Source organism: Chinchilla lanigera, unplaced genomic scaffold, assembly GCF_000276665.1.
Source record: "Chinchilla lanigera isolate Chin_1 unplaced genomic scaffold, ChiLan1.0 scaffold00023, whole genome shotgun sequence".
Lineage (NCBI taxonomy): Eukaryota > Metazoa > Chordata > Mammalia > Rodentia > Chinchillidae > Chinchilla > Chinchilla lanigera.
The window spans coordinates 10174051-10199776 of NW_004955424.1; the positions used below are offsets into that span (position 1 = coordinate 10174051).

The 25726-nt window shown below is 37.9% G+C and overlaps 1 protein-coding gene across 2 annotated transcripts in view; it reads left to right on the forward strand.

Annotated features, from left to right (window-relative positions):
• The first annotated feature begins 240 nt into the window (after positions 1–240).
• The window catches only part of Gcfc2 (GC-rich sequence DNA-binding factor 2), a 27911-nt gene continuing 2425 nt past the window's right edge, over positions 241–25726 (forward strand). Inside the window, exons 1-16 of one of the 2 annotated variants that reach the window (XM_005385461.2) lie at positions 245–613; positions 2425–2553; positions 3779–4003; positions 4890–4987; positions 6959–7074; positions 8826–9012; positions 10537–10660; positions 11466–11547; positions 12039–12151; positions 12881–13080; positions 15156–15306; positions 17431–17552; positions 19092–19168; positions 20717–20783; positions 22006–22152; positions 24719–24843. In XM_005385461.2, coding sequence (XP_005385518.1) covers positions 364–613; positions 2425–2553; positions 3779–4003; positions 4890–4987; positions 6959–7074; positions 8826–9012; positions 10537–10660; positions 11466–11547; positions 12039–12151; positions 12881–13080; positions 15156–15306; positions 17431–17552; positions 19092–19168; positions 20717–20783; positions 22006–22152; positions 24719–24843 — 2213 coding nt within the window. In that variant the 5' untranslated portion in view covers positions 245–363. Of the gene's footprint in view, positions 614–2424; positions 2554–3778; positions 4004–4889; positions 4988–6958; positions 7075–8825; positions 9013–10536; positions 10661–11465; positions 11548–12038; positions 12152–12880; positions 13081–15155; positions 15307–17430; positions 17553–19091; positions 19169–20716; positions 20784–22005; positions 22153–24718; positions 24844–25726 lie in introns of those variants that run through there. The other variant, XM_013514701.1, reaches the window with a different exon arrangement.

Consider the following 25726-nt stretch of genomic DNA (forward strand, 5'->3'; position numbering starts at 1 on the left):
AGTGAGCTCTGTCCGGAAAGAACGGCTCTGGCTCCACTCCACAACCGAGAGCACAGTGTCCGGTGCCTAAGTGCAGTCTGCATAGAATGTTTCTTTCCCTGGACTCAACCCCGAGTATACCGGAGCCCCTGAAACTCCACGCCACAGGACTGGCAAGGAGAACGCTCCGCCTCCTGCAACTCCACGCGGGAGGAAGGACTCCGCCAATCAGAACTAGGCGCACACATCACGCATGCGCAGGGCGAAGAGTCGGTGCGCGGGAGGCGCTGGCGCGCGCACGCAGCAGCCGTGCGAAGCGGGCGCGCGCTCGGACGCGAGCTGGTGGTGTGTAGCTGGAGTGCGCGCGGCGACCCGGCCTTAACTATGGCTCACCGGCCCCAGAGGACCTTCCGGCGGCGGCAGGTCGACTCCAGCGACAGTGACGGCGCCGAGGATCCGACTGCTGAGGCCGAGGCGCAGAGGGAGCGGGCGGCCCCGGGCTCGCCGGAGCAGGGTCCGCCCCCCGGAGTCCGCGCGGAGCTGGCGGGGCCGCAGCGCCGGGCCCGGGGCCCTCGGGGCCGCAGTCGGGTCTGGGCGAGCTCGCGGCGCGTGGACGGCGGCTCGGGCGCCCCAGGTGACGCGGGCGGGGAGGGCCCGGGTGTTGCCTAGGCGACGCTGACCGCGCGGATCCCCGGCTGCGCGGGTCTCAGAACCCTGAGCCCTTTGCCTGCGGGCGCGCGTGCTGGCGTCCTCCCGGGGCTGGGGCGCACGGAGCCGCATCCCGGCGCTGCTTTGCACCCTGAGCTGACCCCACCCGATTATAGTTAAAGTCATTGATACTTATGGAGAGCGAAGTCGTCGCAAAGGACCGAGCGAACTCTTAGTAGCATTACACTGGTGAAAGTTCTATGTGCCTTTTGGAAAATTTGCCCATTTTTTCCCTAAAATACACTTAAGAACAGTACAGTAAAAACACAGGTGACAGGTTTGGGAACATTTTCTTTTGCTTTTTTCTTTCATCAGTTATTTGCAAAATCTAAGATTAAAAGTGGGACGTATGTGACCCTGAAGTATCCTTATAGAGGTTGATGATGCTGTGGGCTGTGCCCGGAATGGCTTTCAGTGCAGTGTACCGCGGTCACTTTGAAGTTGCTTTGCGTTCTTAAATAGTTTTCAAGCAACAAAAGTTTCTTTACATAAAGCCTGGGACTTAATAGGGAATACAGTTTTTGTTTAGTCTTGAACTCCCAAGTTTTCTTCCCACTGCTTTTAGTCCCATTAAAGCAATCCTGGTGATTTCTTATAAATTTGACTTTTTTGCAAATAAAAGTGGGTACATTGTAGAATGACTAAGTTGAGCTAATTGACTTATATGTTATCTACTTGTGGGGTTTTTTTGTGTGTGTGATGAGAATATTTAAAATCTTAGCAGCTTCCAAGTACTGTAGACAATAAATTGTTATTTACTATAGTTAACTGTGGCTTGTTTCATGTTATGTAATGTTTTATAGGTTAATAATCTGTGATTTCTTGATCATTGTTAAGACCTACTTGTATAAAGTTCGGATGACTTTCATATTTATACTGTAAAATGTGTCAGTCATCTGGTTAAACTTAGTAGGGGAGGTTAAGGCCAGGAGTTGACTTTTCTTGGCTTTTAGAGCATTTTTCAAATATTGTGATCTTTAATATCTGGCTAAAGAGAAGACCCTTGAATTCTCAGAGCTGCTTCTGCATTCAGTCTCTTGTACTGTGTCGTTTTGAAGTATTTGAAGAACATACAACCTCTCACAGATACCTGGATAGAGGAGTACTTTTTAGATTACTAAGGGTTTTCTGCTTTAACGTTACAACAAAGTACAAAGAATAAGAGTTTTTGAAAAGGGGAGTTGCAACATGGAATCTTAAAACATGTCCATTACACTAAAATCCATAGGTCTGTTTTGCACTTTGAATGGATCTTCTACTCATTCAAGATTGGTAATATCAAGCATTGAATATTTGGGAAGTAAAGTATTTTGTTTACTGTGTTCACACATCTTGGTGCGCTGGAAGTTCAGTCAGCTTATTCCTACAAGCATAAGGCAACCACCGCATTTCAGTGAGCAGGAGAAATGCCTTATGCATGCTTCCATGTTATGCACAGCATTAAAGAAAATACATGCTAGCTAGCAAGATTTGATAACGCTGTCAGTTTCATTTTTCTTTAATTTTCCCTTTTCTCACTGCATCTGTTTAGAAATGTTTTTTAAATATATAGATAATATGAATAGAGTAAGTCTTTGTACATTTAATAGACCGTCCAGTTGTTTTAGATAGGTTGGTAGTTGGAGAAAGTTTACTTTGGGAGAGTTTAAATACCACATTTATATATATACCATCTGTTGTTCAGAATTTGAGTTATTGATTCCAATATTTGGACTCTCTTATATTCAAAAAAAATAGAATCCAGAAGAATTGACCTTTCAACAGATGAAGAGGATGGAGCACTGCATTCTACAGAGAGTAAAGATGATCAGACCTCGTCCTCTGACAGCTCTAGCTCTCCAGAAGAAACAAAATTTTCATCAGCAGGTTGGTCATTTTTATAGTTTTATTTAAGAACCTGTGTGTGTGTGTGTGAGAGAGAGAGAGAGAGAGAGAGAGAGAGAGAAATTTTAACAGCCACGTGTGGGTATGGAGCTCTTGAAAGGTGCCTAGTGCAGCTGAGAGATTCGGTTTTAAATTTGGTTGTATATAAGTAGTCACGTGTTGCTAGTGGCTGCTGTAAAACAGTGTGGCTGTAGAAGATGGTGAGTTAAACACGGGGAGAGAGTGGCCACCAAGTATTTGCAACACTGCCCACCTAGGGAGAGGGTATTGTTCGGAAATACGTGGGCTGGTTTTTTATGATGGTAATGAGTGAAGTGGTGTTGAATGTTGTGCCACCTGGGGGTTCCAGAAGTGACAGATAGGTAGCCCTCAACAAGATGTCACCAACACCTGATGCATGAGAAAGCTAATGATAGGATGGCATGGTTTCATCTATTTCTTCATACATCTATGTAGCGGGCAGTGAATCTTAGCGTATTATTTTGGATAAAATAGTTTTGGTAAAAGCCTACATGGTGCCTTGGGAAGCCTCCCGGGATAGTGTAAGAGATAATTCCCCAGATCAACACTGCCCAGGAATGTCTCCCCAAGATAAGGGGGCGCCTAGGCCTAGTTAACCCTCCATGACCCTGCCTGGGCAGTTCCATCTCCTGGCCCTAGGTAAACATTGTAACCATAAAGGAAATGTATGGTTATCTAAAGGAGGACATATAGAACAGAGTACAGAAAGTATATATCATTGTGGTTGGGCTCATGACCGGAGCCTGACCCGGTTACATGGCACAAGGAAAACAACATGTGGCCAGGGCTACAACATTCCTTTCTGTTACCATGGAAACCAAAAATGTATATAACCTGGGAATAAAGACTGTTCCACGCCCACTTCCCGGACTTACAAGTCGGGATGAGAGGTGACCGGTCTAAATTAAAAACTTTGTTCTCTTTGGTCTCTTGCGGAATACAGCCCGAATTTTTGCCATAACATCTAGATAGGGTTCATCTCTGTACATTGCATTTCATCTCTATTAAATTAATTTTCTTCCTTTACTGAGGTAGATTTTGTGCAGTTTATTAATTTACATGAAATATATCAAAATAGTAAAAAATTTAGAAACATGATGCCTTTTTTCTTTGTTACGTGTAACAGACATATATTTCAGGCATGTCTGTCAGTGTTTGGTTTTCATTGTCTTCTTGTTTCCTTCAGTTAAAATCCCTGATGCAGCTGCTATTCAGGCAGCCCGCAGAAAACGTGAACTGGCCAGGGCCCAGCATGATTATATTCCTTTGGATGTGAAACATCCCTCCACCACCTCTGCTGTGAAGGGGGACAGTGGAGAGGATCCTGAGAGTGAGCCTGAAGACCATGAAAATAGAATACTGTTTACCCCGAAGCCTCAAACGCTGAGACAAAGAATGGCTGAGGAAACAAGTACATATTTCATTTACTAATATATGATTAAGGCACTTTTTCATTGGAATATACGATGGTAAAGTCTCCACTAAAGTGTAGTGTATCATCTTATATGGTAAAGAGTGTTGATGCTGATTTTTATGTATGATCAATTTGGTCCTGATATTAAGGCCTCTAAAAGATACGCGTGCATCAAAATACTCTTATCAAAGGGTACGTAATATTGACAAAGGCTTGACTCTCACTTGGGTTTTGACAGATTAAAAAAATTATACATAGTCTTTATTTTTGAAGCATTCATATTTGTAAAGATAGTTTTTAAGATTTATTTATCTTAAAATAGCTTCTTTTCTAAGATTCTTGAGAGATTTTAGGTGTAGGTTTCTTTTGCCAGTAATGCTTAAGTCTCAAAGGGTGTTCTCATGTTCCTCTTTGATAACATATTTGCCAAGTTTTTTGTTTCTTTAAATAATACTTACTTCAGAATGAGTTTGGTTCCTTGTAACCCCCAAAATTATTTTTGTTTGGATTATCAGGAATTAGAGATTTTTGATGAGAAAATTCAGATATTTCATACTTTTTCAATCTTTTCCACTTCGGTGGGGCTAAAGTGTTTTGAGTGGGCAGTGGATGGTAAGGTGCAGGTCCTTGAGTCAGATCACTGCATTTCAATCACTGCATTTCAGCTACAGTAAAGTCTTCAGGCAAGTTATTTATTTGCACTACAGTATATGAGTTTACTCATTTATAAAACTAAGATAATATTGCCTTCCTGATTATGGTGAAGAATAAGTAACAGTTAAAGTATGTTTAACCTGCATAAAACAACCCCCACAAATGCTGCCTACTTCAGTGGAAGTGGAAAAATATTAAACGTTTATTTGTGAACTTTTTGTCTTCTTAGCTAGCAGAAATGAAGAAACAAGTGAAAACAGCCAAGAGGATGAAAGTCAAGATATTTGGGAGCAGCAACAAATGAGGAAAGCAGTTAAAATCACAGAGGTAATGTTTTCTAATACTGTGTCTGTTTGATTCCTGTAGCTGCTTGTCATAGTTTGGGGTTTTGCAAAGGGAAACAATACAGGACACATATTTTATAAGATTGTTCTATAATGCATCACCCAAAGAATCATATACAAAGAGTGCAGGAAATCTGTCCACACACTAAAGACCGAAGAATCCAGCTAAGGACCTGGATTCCATGATAATGTCCTGCATGAGTCCAACCGAAGACCTACAGCTCATAGCAGTGCCTCCCACAAGTCTCACTGGAGGCCTAGAGCCCATGACAGTGTCTCATGCAGGCCTGTTTCACAGATCTGCGATGAGAAGGCCCAAAAGTCAGTGATGGAAGCTAGAAAGTCTGTGACAATGGGATGAAGGATGTGTGCTAGCAGGCTGAGGGAACTGCACTGGAGCCAGGAAACAATGCTCAAAGTAAGAACCAAAGCTCCCTGAAAGGTACCACAGCCATCCTCAGCAACAGTGAGGTCCTGAGCTCCTCTGATGATGAGAACAGACAAGTTCCCATCAGGAAAGCCACCATGACATGCTCCTCCAGGAGACTGAGCAGTGCACCATCTTCCACTCTGGAGCCAGGAAGCAGTGCTCAAAATGAGGACCAGAGCTCTCCCAAAGTGACCCAAAGCTATTCTCAGCAACAACAAGGTCCTGAGCTCCACAAGGTCCCGAGCTCCTCAGACAATGAGAACAGCCGAGTTCATCAAGAAAGCCAGCATAACAAGCTCCTCTAAGAGAATCAGCAGCTCCTTACAGCTTCCAGCAGCACACAACAGCTTCTACCAGCTCCCAACAGCCTCTCAACAGCTTCCCTAACAGCTTGTCTTCTTCCTCTCTAGTTTTACCTCTTATGCTGCCGGCAACAATCTTCAAGTGGGCCTCCCACACCCAGCACCTTCTGAACTGAACTGTACTGCAATTCAGTTCAGCTGGGAGTTACAAGTTGACCAGTTGTCAGTCCACCACACTACTATAACAACTTACTACAGCTTGGTGACTTAAACCACAGATGATTATTCTTTCCCAGCATGGAGGGCAGATAGCTAAAATCAAAGTGGACAGGACTATGCTTCCTTCGAAGGCCCTATGGGAAAATCTGTACTTTCCTTTCCCAGGTTCTGATTATTCTGGTTGTTTCTTGAATTGTGTTGGCGAAACTCTTCCCTACCCCTCCCTTCCTGTGGCCTTCTTTTCATCCCTACTGTTTCCTATAAGGAATCTGACTTTATAGATGTCCTGGGGTCTTCCGAACAACCCAGGACGACCTGGGAGGGATGCAAATGGGAAAGTTTGGGAAAGCCTCCATAGAGGTAGTGATAGTTTAATGGGTCGTTCAGATATGTCTGTGGTGTGAAAGATTTGAAACTGACCTTATCAGGAGTGTTTGGGGATTTGCAGGTAGGATTGGAGCTGGCTGGGAGGCTTGGTAAAAATTGAGAAAGGATGATGCTTTATGGAAAATATAAAAAGGATAATTAAGCTAATGAGTTTGCTTAATATATGGTCCACATCCTCCATATGTCCTTGTTGGAAGTAGAGGTTCTTCAGAAAGATTTGAACATCCCAGCCCTGGTCCTGATGAGCTGTCATTAGCAAGAGAACACTAATGTGACTTGCACGACCTCATAAGATGTATTAGGATTGAATTTCCCCAGAAGTATTAGAAAACCCAATAATAGTTGCTTCGGTCACATCGTCTCATTTAAGAGTACATTTAACCATAAGCAAAATTAGCTTTGAACACTTCAAGAAATGAACTTCTATGAAAAATCAGATTTTTAGAATTTGTATCTTACATGTGAATTTAATGTTTAAAATTTAAAACTGAAGATTTTGAAAACATTTCATTGTTACCATGAAAACAGGTGCATGGAATTTTGAGCCAGAAAGGAGCCTGGAGTATCCAGTCTCTTGTAAGGTAAATGTTTTTGTTTTTTGGTTTTTTTTATCTAGGGAAGAGACAGAGACCTTTCCCACATCAGAGATTCTCCAGCAGTGAAGAAGTTTGATACTTCCATTTCATTTCCACCAGTAAATTTAGAAATTATAAAGAAGCAGTTAAACACTAGGTAAGTCATACTCATTTTGAAACTTACGGCAGCATTTAATAGTGAGAGAGAACTACATTCTTTTTAATTATTGAATGATTTATAAAGAAAAAATAGCACCTGCTGTGTTACCACATTAACTCAACTGATTTTGTTGTCCTCCATTTTTATAACCTATAATCAGTAATTACAAAATTCTGCTTTTTTTACTTAATGTGGCTAAAGTACTTTTCTACATTGTTGGAAGTCTTTAACTTTTTAAAAAGAATAATATGCTTATCCCTATACTGAATATATCGTAAATTATGTAAGTATTTCTCTAGTGGATGCTTTGATTTCTAAGTTTCCTCTATAATTGCTATAGGTAATAAACATTATGTTCCTTTAAATCTTTTAATCTGTTGAAGTTTTTTCCCTTAAAATAAATTAACAGAGAAAGTTCTCTCTGGCATGGGCTAATATATTTGTATGCTTCTATGGGTTACCTTTCTAAGCACAGCTTTTATTCCATCAGTATTAATACTTATCTCTTAAATAGTATTAACCTTAAGATAAGCAATATTTTTGCTAAAAATATGGCAGACTACATCATAGGTTGTTTTGTTTTAAATATTTATATTTAAGTATTTGCCTAGATTTAGTATGTATCATTATATATATGAAAGAATGAATATGCTAGTCAAAGTTTAATTAGTCCTTATCACAATTTGATATAAAGGAGGGGTGTTAGTTCTACTTTTAAAAGAACATTTTCATTGCTTTTCTGGCTCGTGAGAATAGGCTTACTTTTTTTCTTCCTCCGTATCTTAAAGTAATTTTGTTCTTTCATCACATTGCAACTAAAATGTATTCATTGTCGTTGTTCACTTAAGTGAAGATTGGATGTAGAAAAGAATTTTCTAGCGTTTTCTAGTGAAAGAAATACTGCAACATCTTCAGATGTATCAGTTTTCAGATATTAGATTATCTCTGTATTCTGGGCCTTTGACAAACTAGCAGCTCCACCCCTGTTTTTATAAATACTAAAGGGGCAGGGGAAGAAGGACCAAAGGGAATAGTAGGAAGGAAGAGGAGAAGGGGGAAGGAAGGAGATGTGTTTCTTACACCTCCATTGGCACACACATGTATGACAGCTGACTGGATTTTGAAAGAGAAACGTCCTTCAGTCACATTTGACTGTTTCTTCATGTAACATCAGTTGAGGCATAGATTATTCCCAAGGGCTGAAAGAAAACACACTGTCGTATCTTTAAGAGGGCAGCATGTAGGGAAATAAAATAGCAGCAGAGGAAGTGAAATGCACCTCCAAGAACAGTAGATTCTAATACCACACAGAAACCACTGTGGGTCACAAAATGTAAATTTAAATCGTACCAAGCATGCTTTAATGACATTAATGCCAACTCATTCAGATACGCATATTCTAAGACCACTGCTTAATAGTAACTGCACACGGACTCTGAAATACAAGATCACTGATTTTTTTTTTTTTTTTCAGAACCTACTTTATATATTTTCACCAATATTAGCCTAAAACCACAATCATTAACTTCTGTAAAATTAGCCTGTGATGAGCTTCGGCCTCTGAAACCCTACCAGTGTCCTTGTTATGCTTTCCCCTTAATAAAGCTCTAATTGTGTGCTTATCAAGACTAATAAATCCAGTTCATAGGCTGTCAATGTCCTTGGTTATCTTTGAAAGCATTTGCATTAGAAAACTACTTTAAAAGGAAAAGTTTGAAAAATAAAGCATTTTTATTTTATTTATTCAGATTAACATTACTACAGGATACTCATCGCTCACACCAGAGAGAATATGAAAAATACGTAGAAGATCTCAAGAGCTCAAAGAATACAATCCAGAATCTAGAGAGTTCGTCAGATCAAGCTGCAAATTATAGGTTCTATAAAAGCATGAAAATGTATGTGGAAAATTTAATTGACTGTCTAAATGAAAAGGTACATATAAATATATCATTTCCTTTTTTGAGAAATAGCATCCCTTACTATGCAATTAGAAAGAGAAAAGTCTAAATCTCACTGCATAGTGTTTTTCTGTGCCATTTTTCCGACACATTTTTAATACAGGATTTTTTCACTTATTTTGTTGTTATAATACTGTAAAAAAATATTGTCTACAAAATTTTTGTGTTAAAATTTCAGTTTAAGAAAAATTTCTAGAAAATGAAGTAAGAGTGAGTTATTCAGTATAACTACTTTAAGGCTTACTAAGCATTTTGTCATCCAAAAAGATTTTACTAGTTTTATTAGTTAACTAGATTAGGACAAAAATGGAATTTGGTCTTGTATATTATATTCTGATCGTAGATAAATCCTTTTTTAATTAGCTACATGCAGTTTTTCTTCTTGTGACTTGATTATTTCTTGCCCTTTTAACATTTTATTCTTAGTGGGGATTGTTTCTCAGTTTTTAATTTTTTTAGTGATGATAAAAAGTTTGTTTGTTTGTTTGTTTGTTTGTCCGGTCCTGGGAATCGAACTCACGACCTCGCACTTGCCAGGCAGGCACTGTGCTGCTGAGCTAAATCCCCAACCCCATATAAACAATTCTTTATACCTTAAAAGATTTACCCAATTTGATGTAAACTTTCTAGTTAGTTTTTCTTTTCATTTTTGACATTCATATATTTTGAAATTTTTATATTATCAGATTCATTAATCTTTCAACTGATACTTTGTGGGTTTTGCTTTATGCATACTAAAAAGGTCGACAGATACTTGCATGCTTTATCCTTTATTTTTGCTTTATAAGGCTGTGTACTAATATCATTTCGTAGTTACTTTCTAAGGTATTGTTTGCAATGTAATATTTTTCTTCATTCATCCTTGGAAAAGTGCAGTGTTAATATCCTATTGGGCACGCATTGATGAATCCTTAGCAATAGGTGTGAAACATCATTCAAGGGAAAGCAGCTGTTCCCCAAGAAGTGCGAATCCCAGTTTCAGCTAGTCATGATTATGCATCACAACTGTCTTACCTGTGTCTGGTTAGTTTTCTTGCATTCTTCATTTTTTTCTTTCTTTAATCCCCCCTCCCCATGCTCCAATTTTTCATGCCCCACCAGCTTCTTCCAGTGCCTCCCCACTGTCTGCCCCTTTGGCCTGTGAGGGAAGCTGCACCACTTCCCATTTCCTTTTACTCTCCTGTCTCAGAAAGGAACCCTTCCTTCCCCTTTTCTGTCACTCATGTCCATGTTCCTAACTCCTTCCTTTGTGGTTCCATTATCTGCAATACTCCTAGCTGTCCCAATATAGAAAGTTGCTTTTCTTTTCAATATTAAGTGTCTGCCTCTAGGTCTGTGCTCCAAGTATCCTATACCTGATATGTGACAGTGTTGGAAATGTCTTTTCATACAAAAGTCAAGCATATACATATGTTTACATATCTTCTAAGAAATAATTTTTATACATTTTAAAGTTTGTTATGGGACCTGCAAAATGTTACTTATATATGTATTTCAGATTATCCACATCCAAGAAATAGAATCATCCATGCATGCACTTCTTTTAAAACAAGCCATGACCTTAATGCAACGCAGGCAAGATGAATTAAAACATGAATCAACGTATTTACAGCAGTTACCACGTTAGTGTTTTTTATGTTCAATATGGTTTATTGTTCATTAAGCTAATGTACCATCTAGAGAATAAAAATAAGTCTGTCCCTGTATAAAAGTTTTTTGTGTATTTTCCCACTAATCTTTCATCCTCCACTTTCCAAAATTGCAAAATATTTACAGGTAGTTTCAAAATACTTTAAGTCTAAAATTAAAAGATAAACACTGTAACTTCTAATCACTTGCTGTTTGAGACAAAATATTTCGATGGCCATTTGATGATTTTGCGATGGGTTCACATAAATCTATTCGTTGTGCCAGATACCACATTAATAGTTTTAAGGGCCCTTCCACAGACTGGTTCAGTATGGATTCATCTGTAGGATCTCATTGTATAAAATTTGTACTCTTTATTTTAATCTTCACATTAGTGTTTTAGATGAGGTCTTACATTGATTCAAGGGTTGTCAGTGTATGGTGAAGGGGTTGTGAAATTAAGTACCTTATAAAAGAGGCAAAGTGACTTTCATACACACGTTTAGTCACTCATAAATAATAGCAAATGTTACATTGGCAACAAAGTGAATCAGATACAGTAATATAAATATTTTTAGCATTTGGCTATGGAGAAAGCTAGTACAATTACCAAAAAAGAAACTGTGTAGTGGAATTCTGATGTTATTCTCAAGTGCTGGACTACTTCCAGCCAGGGAACATTTTTTAAGCTAACAAACTTGGTGCCTATTAATATTGTGATGGCGAGTTAACTGAAATTTCGTTGCACAGTAAAATACACAATTTAATCATAGTATGTGCATTATTATTTGTTAACAGGCAAAGCTGAGATACCAACAAATGGAAGCTTAGCTGTAGATGAAAATACGCCAAGGATTTTAAAAGAAGTTGAATCTCGAAGGTACCTATATAAAGGGAAGACTTAAACCATCATTGAGCAAGTGTACTTTTCACTACCTAAATATAATTATATGATGTAATCGTAACCTGACATGTTAATTTGTGAGACAAGCATCAAACCAAAGTTTAGTTAAGCAGTTTTCAACAGCTGTAAAGACACGAGCCATATTCAGATCCGTGGAAAGGACTAGGTAAAATGATATATAGCAGGCCAGGAATTGCTCTTCACTAGACGCTGTTCCTAATTATTACCCCCTCTAGAAACTGGTTAGCCCTCGGGAATATTCTGGGATTGTGCAATAAGAAAAAAGGGAGAACCACCAACTCAGAGGAAGTTAAATGTGTCAACACAGTATCATAAAATTGTGTGCTAATATGATGCTCTGTTTTTGACCATTTTAAATAATAAAAGTATTTACTTTTGCCTTAAAGCATTGTTTTCAACAAGAGCTGTTTGCTTTCCGCTTATTTTTGGTGTACTGAAAAATGCAGGTCACAAAGAAGACAAGCAAGGACACTTGCTGGGAATTGTAACCATCAGGAGGGGACATCTAGTGATGATGAACTGCCTTCTGCAGAGATGACTGACTTCCAGAAAAGCCACGGTCAGTTACCAGGTTTCTAATATGTCTTGATTCAAAGTATTGAAATAATAGGAAATGCTTTGCTGTGACTGCCTTTAAATATGTGAGCTAAATAAAACAGCTGGGAAAATTTAGGAAAAATGGAACTTTTTTTAACTTCTTTTGAGTTTTCATTCCTGTAGAAAAATGAAATATGGGGAAGAAGCACATGCATATTCTTGCATCTCTGTAGCTTTTCCCCTTAGACTTTTCTGTAAACATGGGGATTTTGGTTTCATTTCTTCACTGTATATTTGCTAAAGTGCCATTTTCAGTTTAAAACAATTGAATTTAGTGAAACTGTTTTTAGCATTATGACAGAGTCTGAAGATTCCGGGCATTGGAGTTAAATAGACTTGAGTTCAGCAAGAGACTTTATTCTTCATGCTCATAGGCAAACTCCTTGACCTCAAGCTGATATTTGCTATCTACAAATAAATAGGTTAAATCTACCCTGTAGTGGAGATGGGTTGATGGAATGAGATGCATTTATCATCTCTTGGCATGTAGCAGGGGCTCAGTAAGTGGTAGAATTTATTAGTATTAATATTATCACTTTTGTCAAAGTGATAAAGTGATTTTTAAATAAAAATAAATTTATATGTTAGTGTGAAAGGAAAGTTTTCAGAATTGATTACATAGTCATACGTAACTGTTTACAAGGAAGCAAACTTGAAATGCATAATATAAAGAGATTTATTTTGTTTACAGGTGACATTTTACAGGATCATAAGAAAGTTTTTGAAGATGTGAATGATGATTTTTGTTGCATCCAGAATATTTTATTGAAATTTCAAGAATGGCGAGAGAAGTTTCCTGATTCCTATTACGAAGCTTTCATTAGTTTATACATACCAAAGCTTTTAAATCCTGTAATACGATTTCAGTTGATTGATTGGAACCCACTTAAGGTATTTATGCTTAATGTGCAATTGTCCTGGTCAAATTAATTGCTTAAGTTTTCTTACTATCAGGTTAGCTATAAAACACCTTACCCATAGGATTGGCTCTGAAATCTAATGCTTTGAAGTAACGTGAGTACCTTAACTACTTTCATACATTCTTCTTCTCTTGGTTCTCACTTGATTTTTAAGGCTGAGTAGCTCTGAACATCAGTAAAGCAAACAACTTTTGATTTTGTGGTACTGAAGATAGAACCCAGTGCCTCACATATGCTGTGCTAGGCAAGTGCTTTGTCCTTTTTGTCTGTCTTCTTTTAAGAGAGGATCTCATGAAGCTGCCCAGTCTAGTGTTGAACTTACGATCCCCTTTTCAGCCCCTTTAATAGCTGGGATTATAGGCATGCGTACCATGGCCACCGTAGCTTCTTTTTTATATTGTTTGAAATTCCCCCTGGAGGTAGAAGTACTATAAGGTTTGAGGAAATTTGACACAAAAGCCTAGGAGATGACATATTGGGAAGACTTAATTAGGAAAACTGAATTGAAGAGGAGGGGTAATTTAAGTGGAACATTAAAAAGTACATAGAATTTCAACAGGAGGAGAGAGAAAATAAAAGGTTTTGCAGAAGTATAAAGGGAAAAATACTAATTTAAGAGCAAGAGGTTACACTGAAGTTCAGATCCAAAATTGAGAGAGAATTTATTTTGGTAAGTAAAAAAATAGGAAAACTGATGTGTTGGAAATCATGTTTTAGGGAGCCCCAGTAGTGGGCTGATTGGGGGGAAGGGAAATAAGAGGTAGAAAGCTATTACTATAGCCCAGTGTGACATATTCGTCATGTGGGTGATAGTGCCAAAGGGAAGAGAAAGGAAAGATCATGTGGGTGATAGCGCCAAAGGGAAGAGAAAGGAAAGATTAGGTACAAGGTGTTATGGAAGAAGAATTAATATAATTTAGACCCTCTCCAAGTTTTGGATTTTGGAATCTTAGAAGAACAGTTATTCCATTAATAGGAATGGGAACTTTCCAGAAAGAGAGAAAGGATTTTGAAAGGAAACTTTACTTCATAAGTGATGAAATGCTACAGAAACAGCCATGTGGATACGCCTGCTAAGCAAGCAAATGAGATTATGAAATGATGAGAAGGTAGAACTGAAGATGATGATTGCACAAAATAGATGATAGAGCCATGTCCTTATCTTTGTGTTTCCTCCACCTGAGGATGGAACGCCAGGCCTTGCACACACTGAACACACATTCTGCCCTTTCTTATTTATGCATGCTTTTTCGCAGTGCAGTACTTAGGTTCCCTCTGTGCAGTCTGCACCAAACATTACCCGAATTTATTCCCAAAATGGTGTTAGGAAGCTGGGTAGGTGGCAGCCTAGTGTTAACCATTCTAGCTTAACTTGGTAGCAAAGGTCATTTCATTCATCCATTCAGCAAATAATAAAGGGCCATCTGTTTACCAGTAAGCTAAATCACAGGTTTCACACTTATGCTTCTGAGAATCAAAAGGACCAGAAGTCCATTTTGTTTGGAGTTAATAAATTTTTATAAACAAATTTTATGACCATTGCAAGTGTCCCACAAACAAGTACTTTGCCCCTAGCATACTTGCCATATGGTAGGCTCTGAAGGCCCTAGCCCAAGTTTGTTGAGTATCATGGTACCCTGGTTCACGAACTTGCTTCTTCACACTAATCCGGTCACAAGCCAAGTTGGACGAGTACCGAATCAAATACACTGGTTAGGTTCAAAGTTGACCTTAGGGGAAATTTGATTTATTTCTCATCCAGTACAAGAATCATGGAGATAACTGAGTTCATGAACTGAGGTGCCACTGTATTTCTTGCATGAAATGAATGCATGAAATGCAGCTGTTCTTTCATTTGGAACTGTGCCTTAGTCCTGTCACCTTGTCCAGCCATGATGCACTGGTGCTAGACTGCATAGTGTTAAAGTGGAAATTACTCTCATTGACTCTTGGAAAAGTTCTGATGATTACTGAAAAAGTTGATAAATTTTAAAATACACTTCTGTTTAACAATTTATTTATAACTTTTATAATTTCCTCTGTCAGTTGAGTTCCATAGGTTTAAAACAGATGTCATGGTTCACATCTATAGAAGAATTTATTGATAGAGGTGTTGAAGATACAGAGAAGGACAATAGTTCTGATAAAAAAATCTTGTCTGCTGTCATCAACAAAACAATTATTCCTCGACTTACAGGTACTCGCTTCTAATCTTGCTAAAATTTAAATGCTCTTTGACAGCATCTAAGATCATTAATGTCTGTTATAATCACAAATATTTTTTCGAAAGTTTTGGAGCACACGGAAATGTTATTCACAGTAATGATCAACAGGTGTCATATTTAAGCTGTGATTGTATAAGTAGTTGGCTACCAGATCTCTGACACTCTGGACCTTTTGTATTTGTGACGTTACTGCTGTTTTTTGACACCTAAGTTGTGTATTAGTGGTACTTTAATCCATATTATACATATTTCTTTCTCTCTCTCTCATCCTGTTGTTTCTTCTCTTTATTTATTCTCCCTTTTTCTCAAAACATTCCTGCATCTCCTTTTCATTTGGCACTGTCACCTGTCAGCATTAATGCCTGTGCTTCAACTTTAAAAGTCTGAAGACTTTTGTTCTACCTAAAACTATACTTGAGAAGGATCTGTTTTACTACATCACAGAGAATGAATTTTGGCAGCAAAGGCTGCAGAACTCTTACTTTAAAAGATGAAGCAGTCTGTGTTATGTTGTTTCTCAGTCAACTTGATTAACTTCCAAAGATTTTAAGTATTTTTCTGAAAAATCCAAATTCATACGATTAAATAATCCCAAAATAGGTAGCTTTATAAGAAATTAATACATGTAGTGGTTCCCACAGTGAATGAATTCTGTGTATATTTCAAAAGTAGCACTTAACAGACTTTTCTGATAGATTGTTTATGGGGCAAGATAGGAAGAGAGGAATCAAGAATGGTAGAATGGTTTGGGTCTGGAACAACTGGAAGGACAAAGTTGCTGAAGTGGAAAAGATGGAGAGGAGTAAGATTAGAGTAGGGAGGTGTGGCAGGAGCTCAGGGCCATGTTGGGTTTTAGATGCCTGTCACCCAAGTAGAAATGTCAAATGAATTGTTGAATGTATGAATCTTGAAGAGGTAGTGCAGACAGAGGTTTATGGTAGGAATGTGTTAATACTGCCATAATAGGACTTTAAGTTCTAAGGAAGAGAATATAAATAGGAAAGAGAAAGGAAGTGACCCTCAGGTACTCCAGCATTTAGAAGTCAGAGAGGTGAGAGCAGCTAGCAGAGACCAAAGGAGAAGGCAGGGAACCAGGAGGTTGGTAACCTGGAAGCCAGGTAAAGGAAGTATGAGAAAAAGGAATGGTAAACTCTTGCAGTTGTTGGTAATAACTTAGGATTAGAAGCAGCCATTGATGTTTGCTATATGAATGTATTCTGTAATTTAATGAAGTCAGTTTAGAAAGAGTGGTGTGAGATGAGGCCTAATTGAAAGGAATCTAAGCACAAATGGAAAGAGAAATATTGAAGATAAATGTTTAGACAGCAGTTTGAAGAAGTTTTGAAAGGAAGGAAAGGAATGGAGCAGTACTAGAGGGGGTGTAGACTACAGGGAGAATTACATTTCATACAGAGAAAATGGTGTGAAGGCATGTGTGAGAGATCTGGTAGAAATTATGGTAGTGCTGAAGCTGAAGAGCAGCGTCTGGGAGTGAAACATGGGGTTGGATCTTCCATACAAATCAAGGTTGGCCTTGGGGAGCATGAATGCTTCACCACAGGAATAGGAGACGGGAGAGCCTATGGGCCAAGATGCAGGTGAGCTTGTGGAGCTTCTCTTCTGCTTGCTTCTGTTTTGTTTGTTTTTTCACCAAATTAAGTAAAGTAAGTAGCTAAGAAAGAGAAAACAATCAGCTGAGAATGAGAACCAGCAGGAGGGAGAAGGTGTGAAGTGTTCATCTGGGGGAGAGGGAGAGGGAGGGACCAGAGCAAGAGGATGTGACTGCTGGCTAGGAAGAATGGCTGGCTGGAGTTTTATGATCAATTTAATGTGACTTTTGAAGCTACATTTTAACTATGTGGTTTCAGGGACAAGGTGGATTTAACCAGGCCTCCGGGTTAATCAGAACAGTCCAGCTAAATTCAAGGAGGACGAGGAAATTGAGGGGTGTACAGACGTGCGGCAGTAATGCCTGGCCAGGCACTGTAACTGGAATAAGGCTGGAAGCAGTCTGTGTTAAAGTCCTTAGTTGTTCATACATAGTAAGTAAAACAGTCTATGTAATAAATTGTACACCCCTAAAATATTTGTTTCAGACTTCCTAGAATTCATTTGGGATCCCTTGTCAACCTCACAAACAACAAGTTTACAAACACACTGCCGAGTGATTCTTGAAGAACATTCTACTTGGAAAAATGAAGTTAGTAAAAGCAAACAGGTAAAAATTTCTTGAGCCTGAAGTATAACTCAAAGGTAGAATATTTGTCTAGCATGTACAAAGTCCTGGGATCAATCCCCAGTATTGCAGAAAATAAAAAAAATAGGGGCTGGGGATTTAGCTCAGCGGCAAAAGCGCCTGCCTGGCAAGCTCAAGGTCGTGAGTTCGATTCCCGGTACCGGAGAAAAAAACAAAAAACAGAAAATAAAAAAAAATAATTTTATACAGTATTTTGTGGAAATATTTCCTATGTCCTTTTTCTTCTTGGCACAGCCTTCAAAACATTTAAGAAACTGAGTAAAACTAAATCAAAGTTTTGTTTTTACTGTAATAAAACAAAATTGACATATTGCTTGATTGACATATTGCTTGAAGAATATGTTACAGATAATGGTATGGAAAGAGAAATAAGACTTCAGTTCAGTATACTTTTTATGAAAAGTAAATTTGGTCAAACTTAGATTTAGGACTAATTTTTTGCAGGGTATGTGACAGTTTAACTTGTGTTGCGTATTGATTTAAAAATAGTTGTCGTTTTGGTGTATAGTACATCATTTTCATTCATCACGTATGGATTTTTAAAGAATAGATACCATATCTCATAGAAATATTGCTAGTACATGAAAAATATTTTACACTCCCATCTTTTTTGTCCTAATACTGGTATCAAGGATTGATACCATTGTATGATATTTTTGTTCAGCCTTTTTTGTTCAAAGTTATAATCCTAGTGGACATACAAAGATGTGTCATACTTTTGCATAACATTATTATACTACATATTTATATTGGCCTGTTACTACAATTTTCATAACCTTTAGCTAAGTAGTATTTCCATTCAGTGATCCCTTATGATTGAGTATTTTGGTAATTCCCAGTTTTTGACATACTAACAAAATGAATTTGTCAAAGTGAATTTACTGTATCAAAGAACAAGGTATAAACTACAAGGTATCTATAGCCAGAGAATAAGAAAGAGACACAAGCTAGTACAAAAAAACAAAAAATAGAAACATAAATGAGCAGATTAACAAAGTCACACCAAATGCAACAATGTATGTGACTAGGTTTCTTTTTTTTTTTTTGGTTTTTCTCCGGTACCAGGAACCGAACTCACGACCTTGCGCTTGCCAGGCAGGCGCTTTGCCACTGAGCTAAATCCCCAGCCCCCGTGACTAGGTTTCTCATATCCAGTTTATTAATTATTTTAACAGCCAATGTTGTGAGTGTGTACAGGTTTGCACTATTAAAATTTCTTTGGCCAGGCATGGTGGTGCTCACCTGTAGTCCCATCTACTCAGGAGGCTGAGACAGAAGGGTCACAAGTTCAAATTACTGATGGTAATTTTTGTTTATCTCAATTTATTGAGACCCTATATCAAAGGGTCTCAAATACAAAATACAAAAAGGACTGGAGATGAGGCTCAGTGGTGGAGCTCTCTGGACTGACCCACAGTACTGAAAAAAAACAACATTTTTTAAATAAGTCTGTATCCATCTGGAATTATCACTAACGCTTTTCAAATTTTTAAATAATAGGATTTACTTAAATCTATTGTTTCAAGAATAAAGAAGTCAATAGAAGATGATGTTTTCATACCTCTGTATCCAAAGAGGTAAGAACTATTAATTTGGAGATTGTAATATATTGTATCACATCATGCAATTTAAGATTATATTACAAAAGAAACTACAGTGTTTTCAAAACATACACACACATTTACTACGATGCAAATGGAGATTTCACCAAATACTCCTCAGTCCCCTGCTATATATGATTCCTGATGTTTTCCACTTGGATGTTGTGTTTTTTATGTTTTTAGTCTTTAATTATTTTAAGGTATCCTGGGAACATGAGGGTGCCACAGTGGTGAAGAGCAGCATTTCTGGTGCTTGCATCTACCATTACTGTGTGTTTGACCTTGGGTCTTTCTGTGTCTGTGTCCTCACCGTACAGTGAGGATAAAATTAGCTGCTTCACAGGACCTTAGAAGGCTGAAGAGACTGCTCTGAACAGAACAGAGCCCAGCACAGAGGAAGCACAGCATAAGCCTAGCACCTCACTGAAGGACCAGAAACTGCAGCTGTAATGCTGTGCTTTATGAAACACGTAGTATTTGAGGCATGATCAGACATGTGCTAGGAAGGCTTCAGTTATGGTAAGGATTTATGAACTGTAGCGACCCAGTGGGTACTTCCGGGATGGAAGTGCTTTCTGGAGGGGGAAGAAGGAACCCAGGAACTTAAAGATTAATTGTGAGTTGTGAGGAGATACCTGCATATGAAAATTCTTCCCAGGTAAAGTTCACTTTGTAGTGTTTTAGATGCATAGTGTATTTAAAATGAAAAGTTTTACTTTCACCCTGACCTCCATCCACTCAGATTTTGCCTTTACCCCACATATACATGCATATAATAACAATCAGTAATTTTTATCTTTTCAGATCTTCATGCAATAGAAGTTAATACTCTTCTATGCTATAATGTTATTTCCCCTCCTTTCTATAGCAAAGTATATGGGCTTTTATGGGCTTTTTTTTTTTTTTTACCAGGAATTAAACTCAGGACCTTGCACTTGCCAGGCAGGTGCTTGTGCTGCTGAGCTATATCTCTGGCCCTATAGCAAAGCATATTATAAACAGTCGTAATCAGCTTTATATACTTTTTGTTCATTTAGTACATCTTTGAAATTATTTCACATCATCTTTTTTTAGCTGTATAATATGCTGCCCCATAAACATCCTGCAATGGGTGGATACATTAGTGGTAAATGCTTGCCAACAGTGATGGTATAAATAACCTGCCTAACATTCTACACATGTGCAAACATCTGTACAGCCAGTCTCAGAAATGGGATTGGTGGGTAAGAATGTGGATGCATTTCTAATTTTGGTAGATAACATCAGAGAACTTCCATTTATATTCCATTAAAACTTTGATTGGTTTGAAAAAGTATTTTTTAAACCAAGTGTGGTGGCACCACCCCTGTAATCCTAGCACGGAGGAGGCTGAGGCAGGAGGACCCTGAAAGTTTGAGGCCAGCCTGAACTACATAACAAGAGCCTGTCTCAAAAAAACAACAAAAAAGTGTCTTTTAAACTCAGTTCTCCTGAAAGAGTTAAGAGTCTTCAGGATTTTCTTCTTTCTCTGTTTTAAATTATTAGCACTGTAGAAGATAAAACATCACCACATTCAAAGTTCCAAGAGAGACAGTTCTGGTCAGCTCTAAAGGTAAGCAAAAGACTACAGAAATACAAGTATAGTTTATCACTTACATGTGAAGAACATAGGGTCGTAACCAAGTATCTCACTTTGGCTGTGTTTTCACTACTAGCTTCTAACATTTTTGAGGGACATTGTAGACGATGTGGGGAAAAGAAAAGGAGATGAGGGAAGATGAGATCTGTTTTGGCATAATAAGTGTGGGACAACCTGAGATTCAGAGGTCTAGAAGGCATTGGCTTAGGAGTGCTTGTGTCGAGCAGATCTGAGCTGAGGACGTGTCGGCAGTATCCGGAGCCATGGGCATGAATGACATGTTCAGAGAAAAGTGGGTGAAGTGTGAGGAGAAGGCTGAGGTCAGAACTCCGGAAACACTTTCAGAAAAGGGGACAAGGAAAACGTAGTCTTCAGAGAAAGCTTAGATCAGCCGTGAGACAGTGGCCTCATGGTTATCAATAAACAAAAGGTTATCATGGCACAGACAGAAAAGAATTAGGAGAAAGAGAATGCGTACTGGGTTTGACAGTTGAAAGGACATAGATCACCTCAACAAGAGCAGTTTTCCTTGAATGAATGAATGTTTGATGTGGTTGAGTCAGGGAAAGGGCTTTCCAGGACAGGGAGCAGGGTCAGCCATGACATTGTAGTGAGAAAACACCACATACTAGTGCAGCTTCGTGACATTCAGCGCTCAGTGTAGTAAATAAAGTACGGAAGGAAAGTGGAACACATCTTAAAATTACGAGAAAGACCCAGATTGAGAGGAAGGAAAGGGAACCAGTATTTATTTTACAGTTTTTGGTTCTTCATCCAGCCTATCTCCAAATATATAGTTGATTATTCTTACTTTAGATAGTGGAGAGATGACACTGTCAGTGTTGAGTGACTTCTCACAGTCACACATTGGAAACCGTGACACTGCCTTTGACAGCAGCTCTTTATGAGCCAGTGGTCCCAAGATCTGAGACAGCATGATTGGGAGCAAGAGTATTGACATGGAAAGGCATTGTAAAGCTATTTGAGGCAGATTTGGAAAAACAGGATGAACAAACACGTAAAGGTTGGAAAGAATCACGTCCTTTGTCAGAGATGTTTTCTCTTCTAAAGTTGACAGTTCCAATGGATCTAACTGTGAGACTTGAAAAGTTTGACAAAATCTTTATCTTTGTTAGAGACTATTAGGATTTCTGTTTGGAAGACAAGTACATATTTACATGGTATTCTATTGTAGCTCTTCCGTAATACTCTTCTTTGGAATGGACTCCTCCCAGATGACACATTGAGAGAGCTAGGACTAGGAAAGCTGCTAAATCGCTACCTTCTTATAGCTCTTCTTAATGCCGTCCCTGGGCCAGATGTTGTTAAGAAGTGCAGCCAGGTAAGTTGTATAGCACCCAATTCTAATTTTTATCATTTTTAAGACTTAGCTATTAAAGTTTGTCTTGCAGCAAAGTAATTAAAATTGTGATGCTCACATAAGAATAGACAAACCCATTTAACAGCATGGAACCCAGGAGTAGTCCCTCTGTATTTAAGACTTAGTATTCTAGCTGGAAGTACCACTAACAGAGAAAGGGAAAATTCATACTAAATGGTGCTGGGACAACTGCTGTCTGTAAAAAACAAGGGTAGATCCAAACCTCTCACTATGTGTCAGGATAAATTTTAGGTGAGGGCTGGGACGTAGTGTAGTAGTAGAGCACTTGGTTGGCATGTGCAGGGCTCTGGGTTCAGTCACAAGCATCACAATCAATCAATCATTCAATTGATTTCAGGTAAAAAGAGCTAACTATAAAAGTGGAATTACAAGATTTGCAAAGAGAATAAATAACTGGAGGTGGGGAGTCCTTTCTAAACTTAAAGAAAAAAGAAATAATGAGTGAAAACAGATTTGACAGGAATATAAAGCAACAGTGGGTTAAAGAACAAGGAAAGGGTATTAAGATTCATTGATGGTTGTTAAAGTAAAAATGTGTGCATTGGGATCATTATACTCTGTTTTTTTGGTACGGAGGTTGAATCCATGGCCTCCACAATGAGCTACATCCTTATCCTTTTTTTAGTTTTTATTTTGAGGCAGAGTCTCACTAAGTTGCCAAGGCTGAGGGTGAACTTTGTCATCCCCAGAGTGCTGGGATTATAAACCTGTATATAAACCTGATTATAAACCTGCCCCAGCTTCCCAGAGTGCTGGGATTATAAACCTGTACCACCAGACCCAGCTCTCCTGATTTTTATCTTGAAATCTACTAGTATAATAAGTTTAAAAGAAAATGAGCTAAGAAACTAGGTAATGAGAAGGTATAACACATAACAAGTGTTAAAATCCACATTGATTAAAAAAGCTCTTTTTAACTTAGTAAACACTGCAAATGTTATTAAAAAGGCCCCAGACCAAAAAAATAAAAAGGCCCCAGAAATATGCACCAATCGAGTTACAAAAAAAGGATATACAAAAATAGAGTATAAGTGTGGTTTTGATTAACAGTACTAATAATAACCAGAGAAATGCAGACTATTATGTAGTGAAGATACTTGTTTACAAGTCATGTTGAGGAACATGTTTTTGCTGTGTTATTTTGCCTGTAATTTCCAGCATTGGCACAAGCACAAGAAGCAGCAGTGCCAGCCCTGCAGGAGCAGGCATCTCTCACCAGGAGTACACAGGTGGCGCAGTGGTTCTGGAAAATTCTCTAGCACTGGTGGGAGGAGAGACAGCTCTGCTGGAGTATATTTTGGCATGATGGGTGTTTTAAAGTTCATACCCTTTGGCTCATAAGTGAAAAATCAGAGATACACATAAAGATTTTAAGGGTGAAAAGAAATGTAGCATTATCATATTAGAAGATCATTGGAAACTGCCTAAATGTCCCCCAAAATATACTGGTAAGGATAAAAGCCATGTTGAAGAATTTTTAAGAATATAAGAAAGTAATTATTTTACAATATAATTTCTAAACAGAACAACATAAGAACCTATGTATCAGTTTCTAGTCAACCATGAATTTTGGCCTGTAGTTTTTATGATACAGTTTAAACATTATATATTAAAAATTTAAGTCATTTTCCATGGTGTGTCTCTCAGGGTTGGTATAGTCTCCTTTGACCATAAAGATCCACTGTGAAGGGGAAGAGATAATACATTCACACAGCATTTTCCCCACTGCATATGACTGGAAAAGCAGGCCAAGAAAGTGTAGCTTTAAGTCCTGGGATCATTTATGGTCAAGCCTCATAGCTGTCTGAGAATTTTATTGAGACTTGTGATACAAACTAAAGAGGAAATTAAGTTACAAGCCAGTAAAAGGCTGGTTTTAAAACATCTGAAAAGAGATTTTGCATAATACTAAATGCCAGACCTTCTGTCTAATGTAACCATGTATCTGAATTATTTTTCTCAGTATTTGAAAACGAACAAGTGAGTGTACTCATTGACTTATTTTGCTGCTGTGAACATTTAAAACAGTGCATTTAATTGATAATCAAAACCATAATTAATTTTTCTTTCATTCTGCATATCTTTGAATCACTCACTTGATTCCTTAACTCTGATTTATGTAGATCATATACTAGGCCACCCAATTTTTTTGTGTGAAATAATATTAAATGTGCATATTTTATAATTTTATTGACAAAGTATTTTGGCTCCAGGTACTTGTGGTGGTTGTAAATTAGTTTTTGTACACATATAACAGCGTAGGAAACAAGAGTATAGAATAATTACAGATGTTTGTGAAGAATGTTTTATTTTAAACACTTAGTAATAAATTTTTCAAACGTTATGTATAACCTTTGATACAGAATGAGAAATTGTTCAGAAATTTTTATTAAAATATAAGCTATAAAATGAGATTATTCCAATTCCATAATCACTGTAAGATTATACTGGCAAGGGTCCTTCAATAACTGTAACTGTTGTAAATAGCCAGTGTTTTGATTAACAGATAGCAGCATGTCTCCCTGAGAAATGGTTTGAAAATCCTGCTATGAAGACATCTATTCCCCAGATGGAGAGCTTCATTCAGTTTCTATTGCAGTCTGCACATAATTTATCTAGAAGTGAATGCAGGTAATGCATATTTATTTGACTTATATTAGACTTCAAAAAATCTGTTGAGACATTGTATTACTACAGAATTAGTAGATATTTTTATGGCTACTTTGGAATTGCTCATTACTTCATATTTGTACCTCATTGATATTCATATTTTTAAATACAAATCTCTCCCAAAGTTTTTAAACGCATATCACAAATTTAAATTAAAACTATAAGTTAAAAATCACCTACAAAGGCTTTTAAATGTGTTTTTAATTTTCTTGACTACTTGTAAATATTCAGTACTTATTCCATATGGATTTATTGCCTGGTGGTTAGCCAACAGCACCTAGATTTATGTTTTGAACATTTCACTCATAGCAGCAAGTATTTAGAGAATTAAATACAGCAGTGTTCTGCTAAAATACCTCTGCAAAAAAATTAAAAAGCCCAGATTCATAGTATTTCCTGGTGTTCTTGATGTAAATAATACTACCATGGCTCCCACAAGCCAGTAGTAGCATAGCACTACCAGGATTTCTAATGACAGATTTACTTTGTGCTTGTCTGCTTTTTACAGATACTCACATTGAAATTTGCCAGATTATGTTCACTAATAGTCTGCATTTGAGTTTTATAATTATAGTTGTAGGAAGCTTAGAGATAGAGATAGGGATACATTATGAGAAGTGCATCAGTAGGCGATTGTGTTGTTCATGCAAGCATTATAGGCTGTGCTTACATAGCTCTAGATGGTACAGCGTACTGCACACCTAGGCAGTGTTTGTCAGATACACACATACATAGAAAGAAAGTACGAGTAGCCTCTTGCTCGTAGGGTCATGACAAATAAAACAACACGAAAGTAAATCAGTCACAAGAAAAAAATGATGCAGGGGCTGGGGATTTAGCTCAG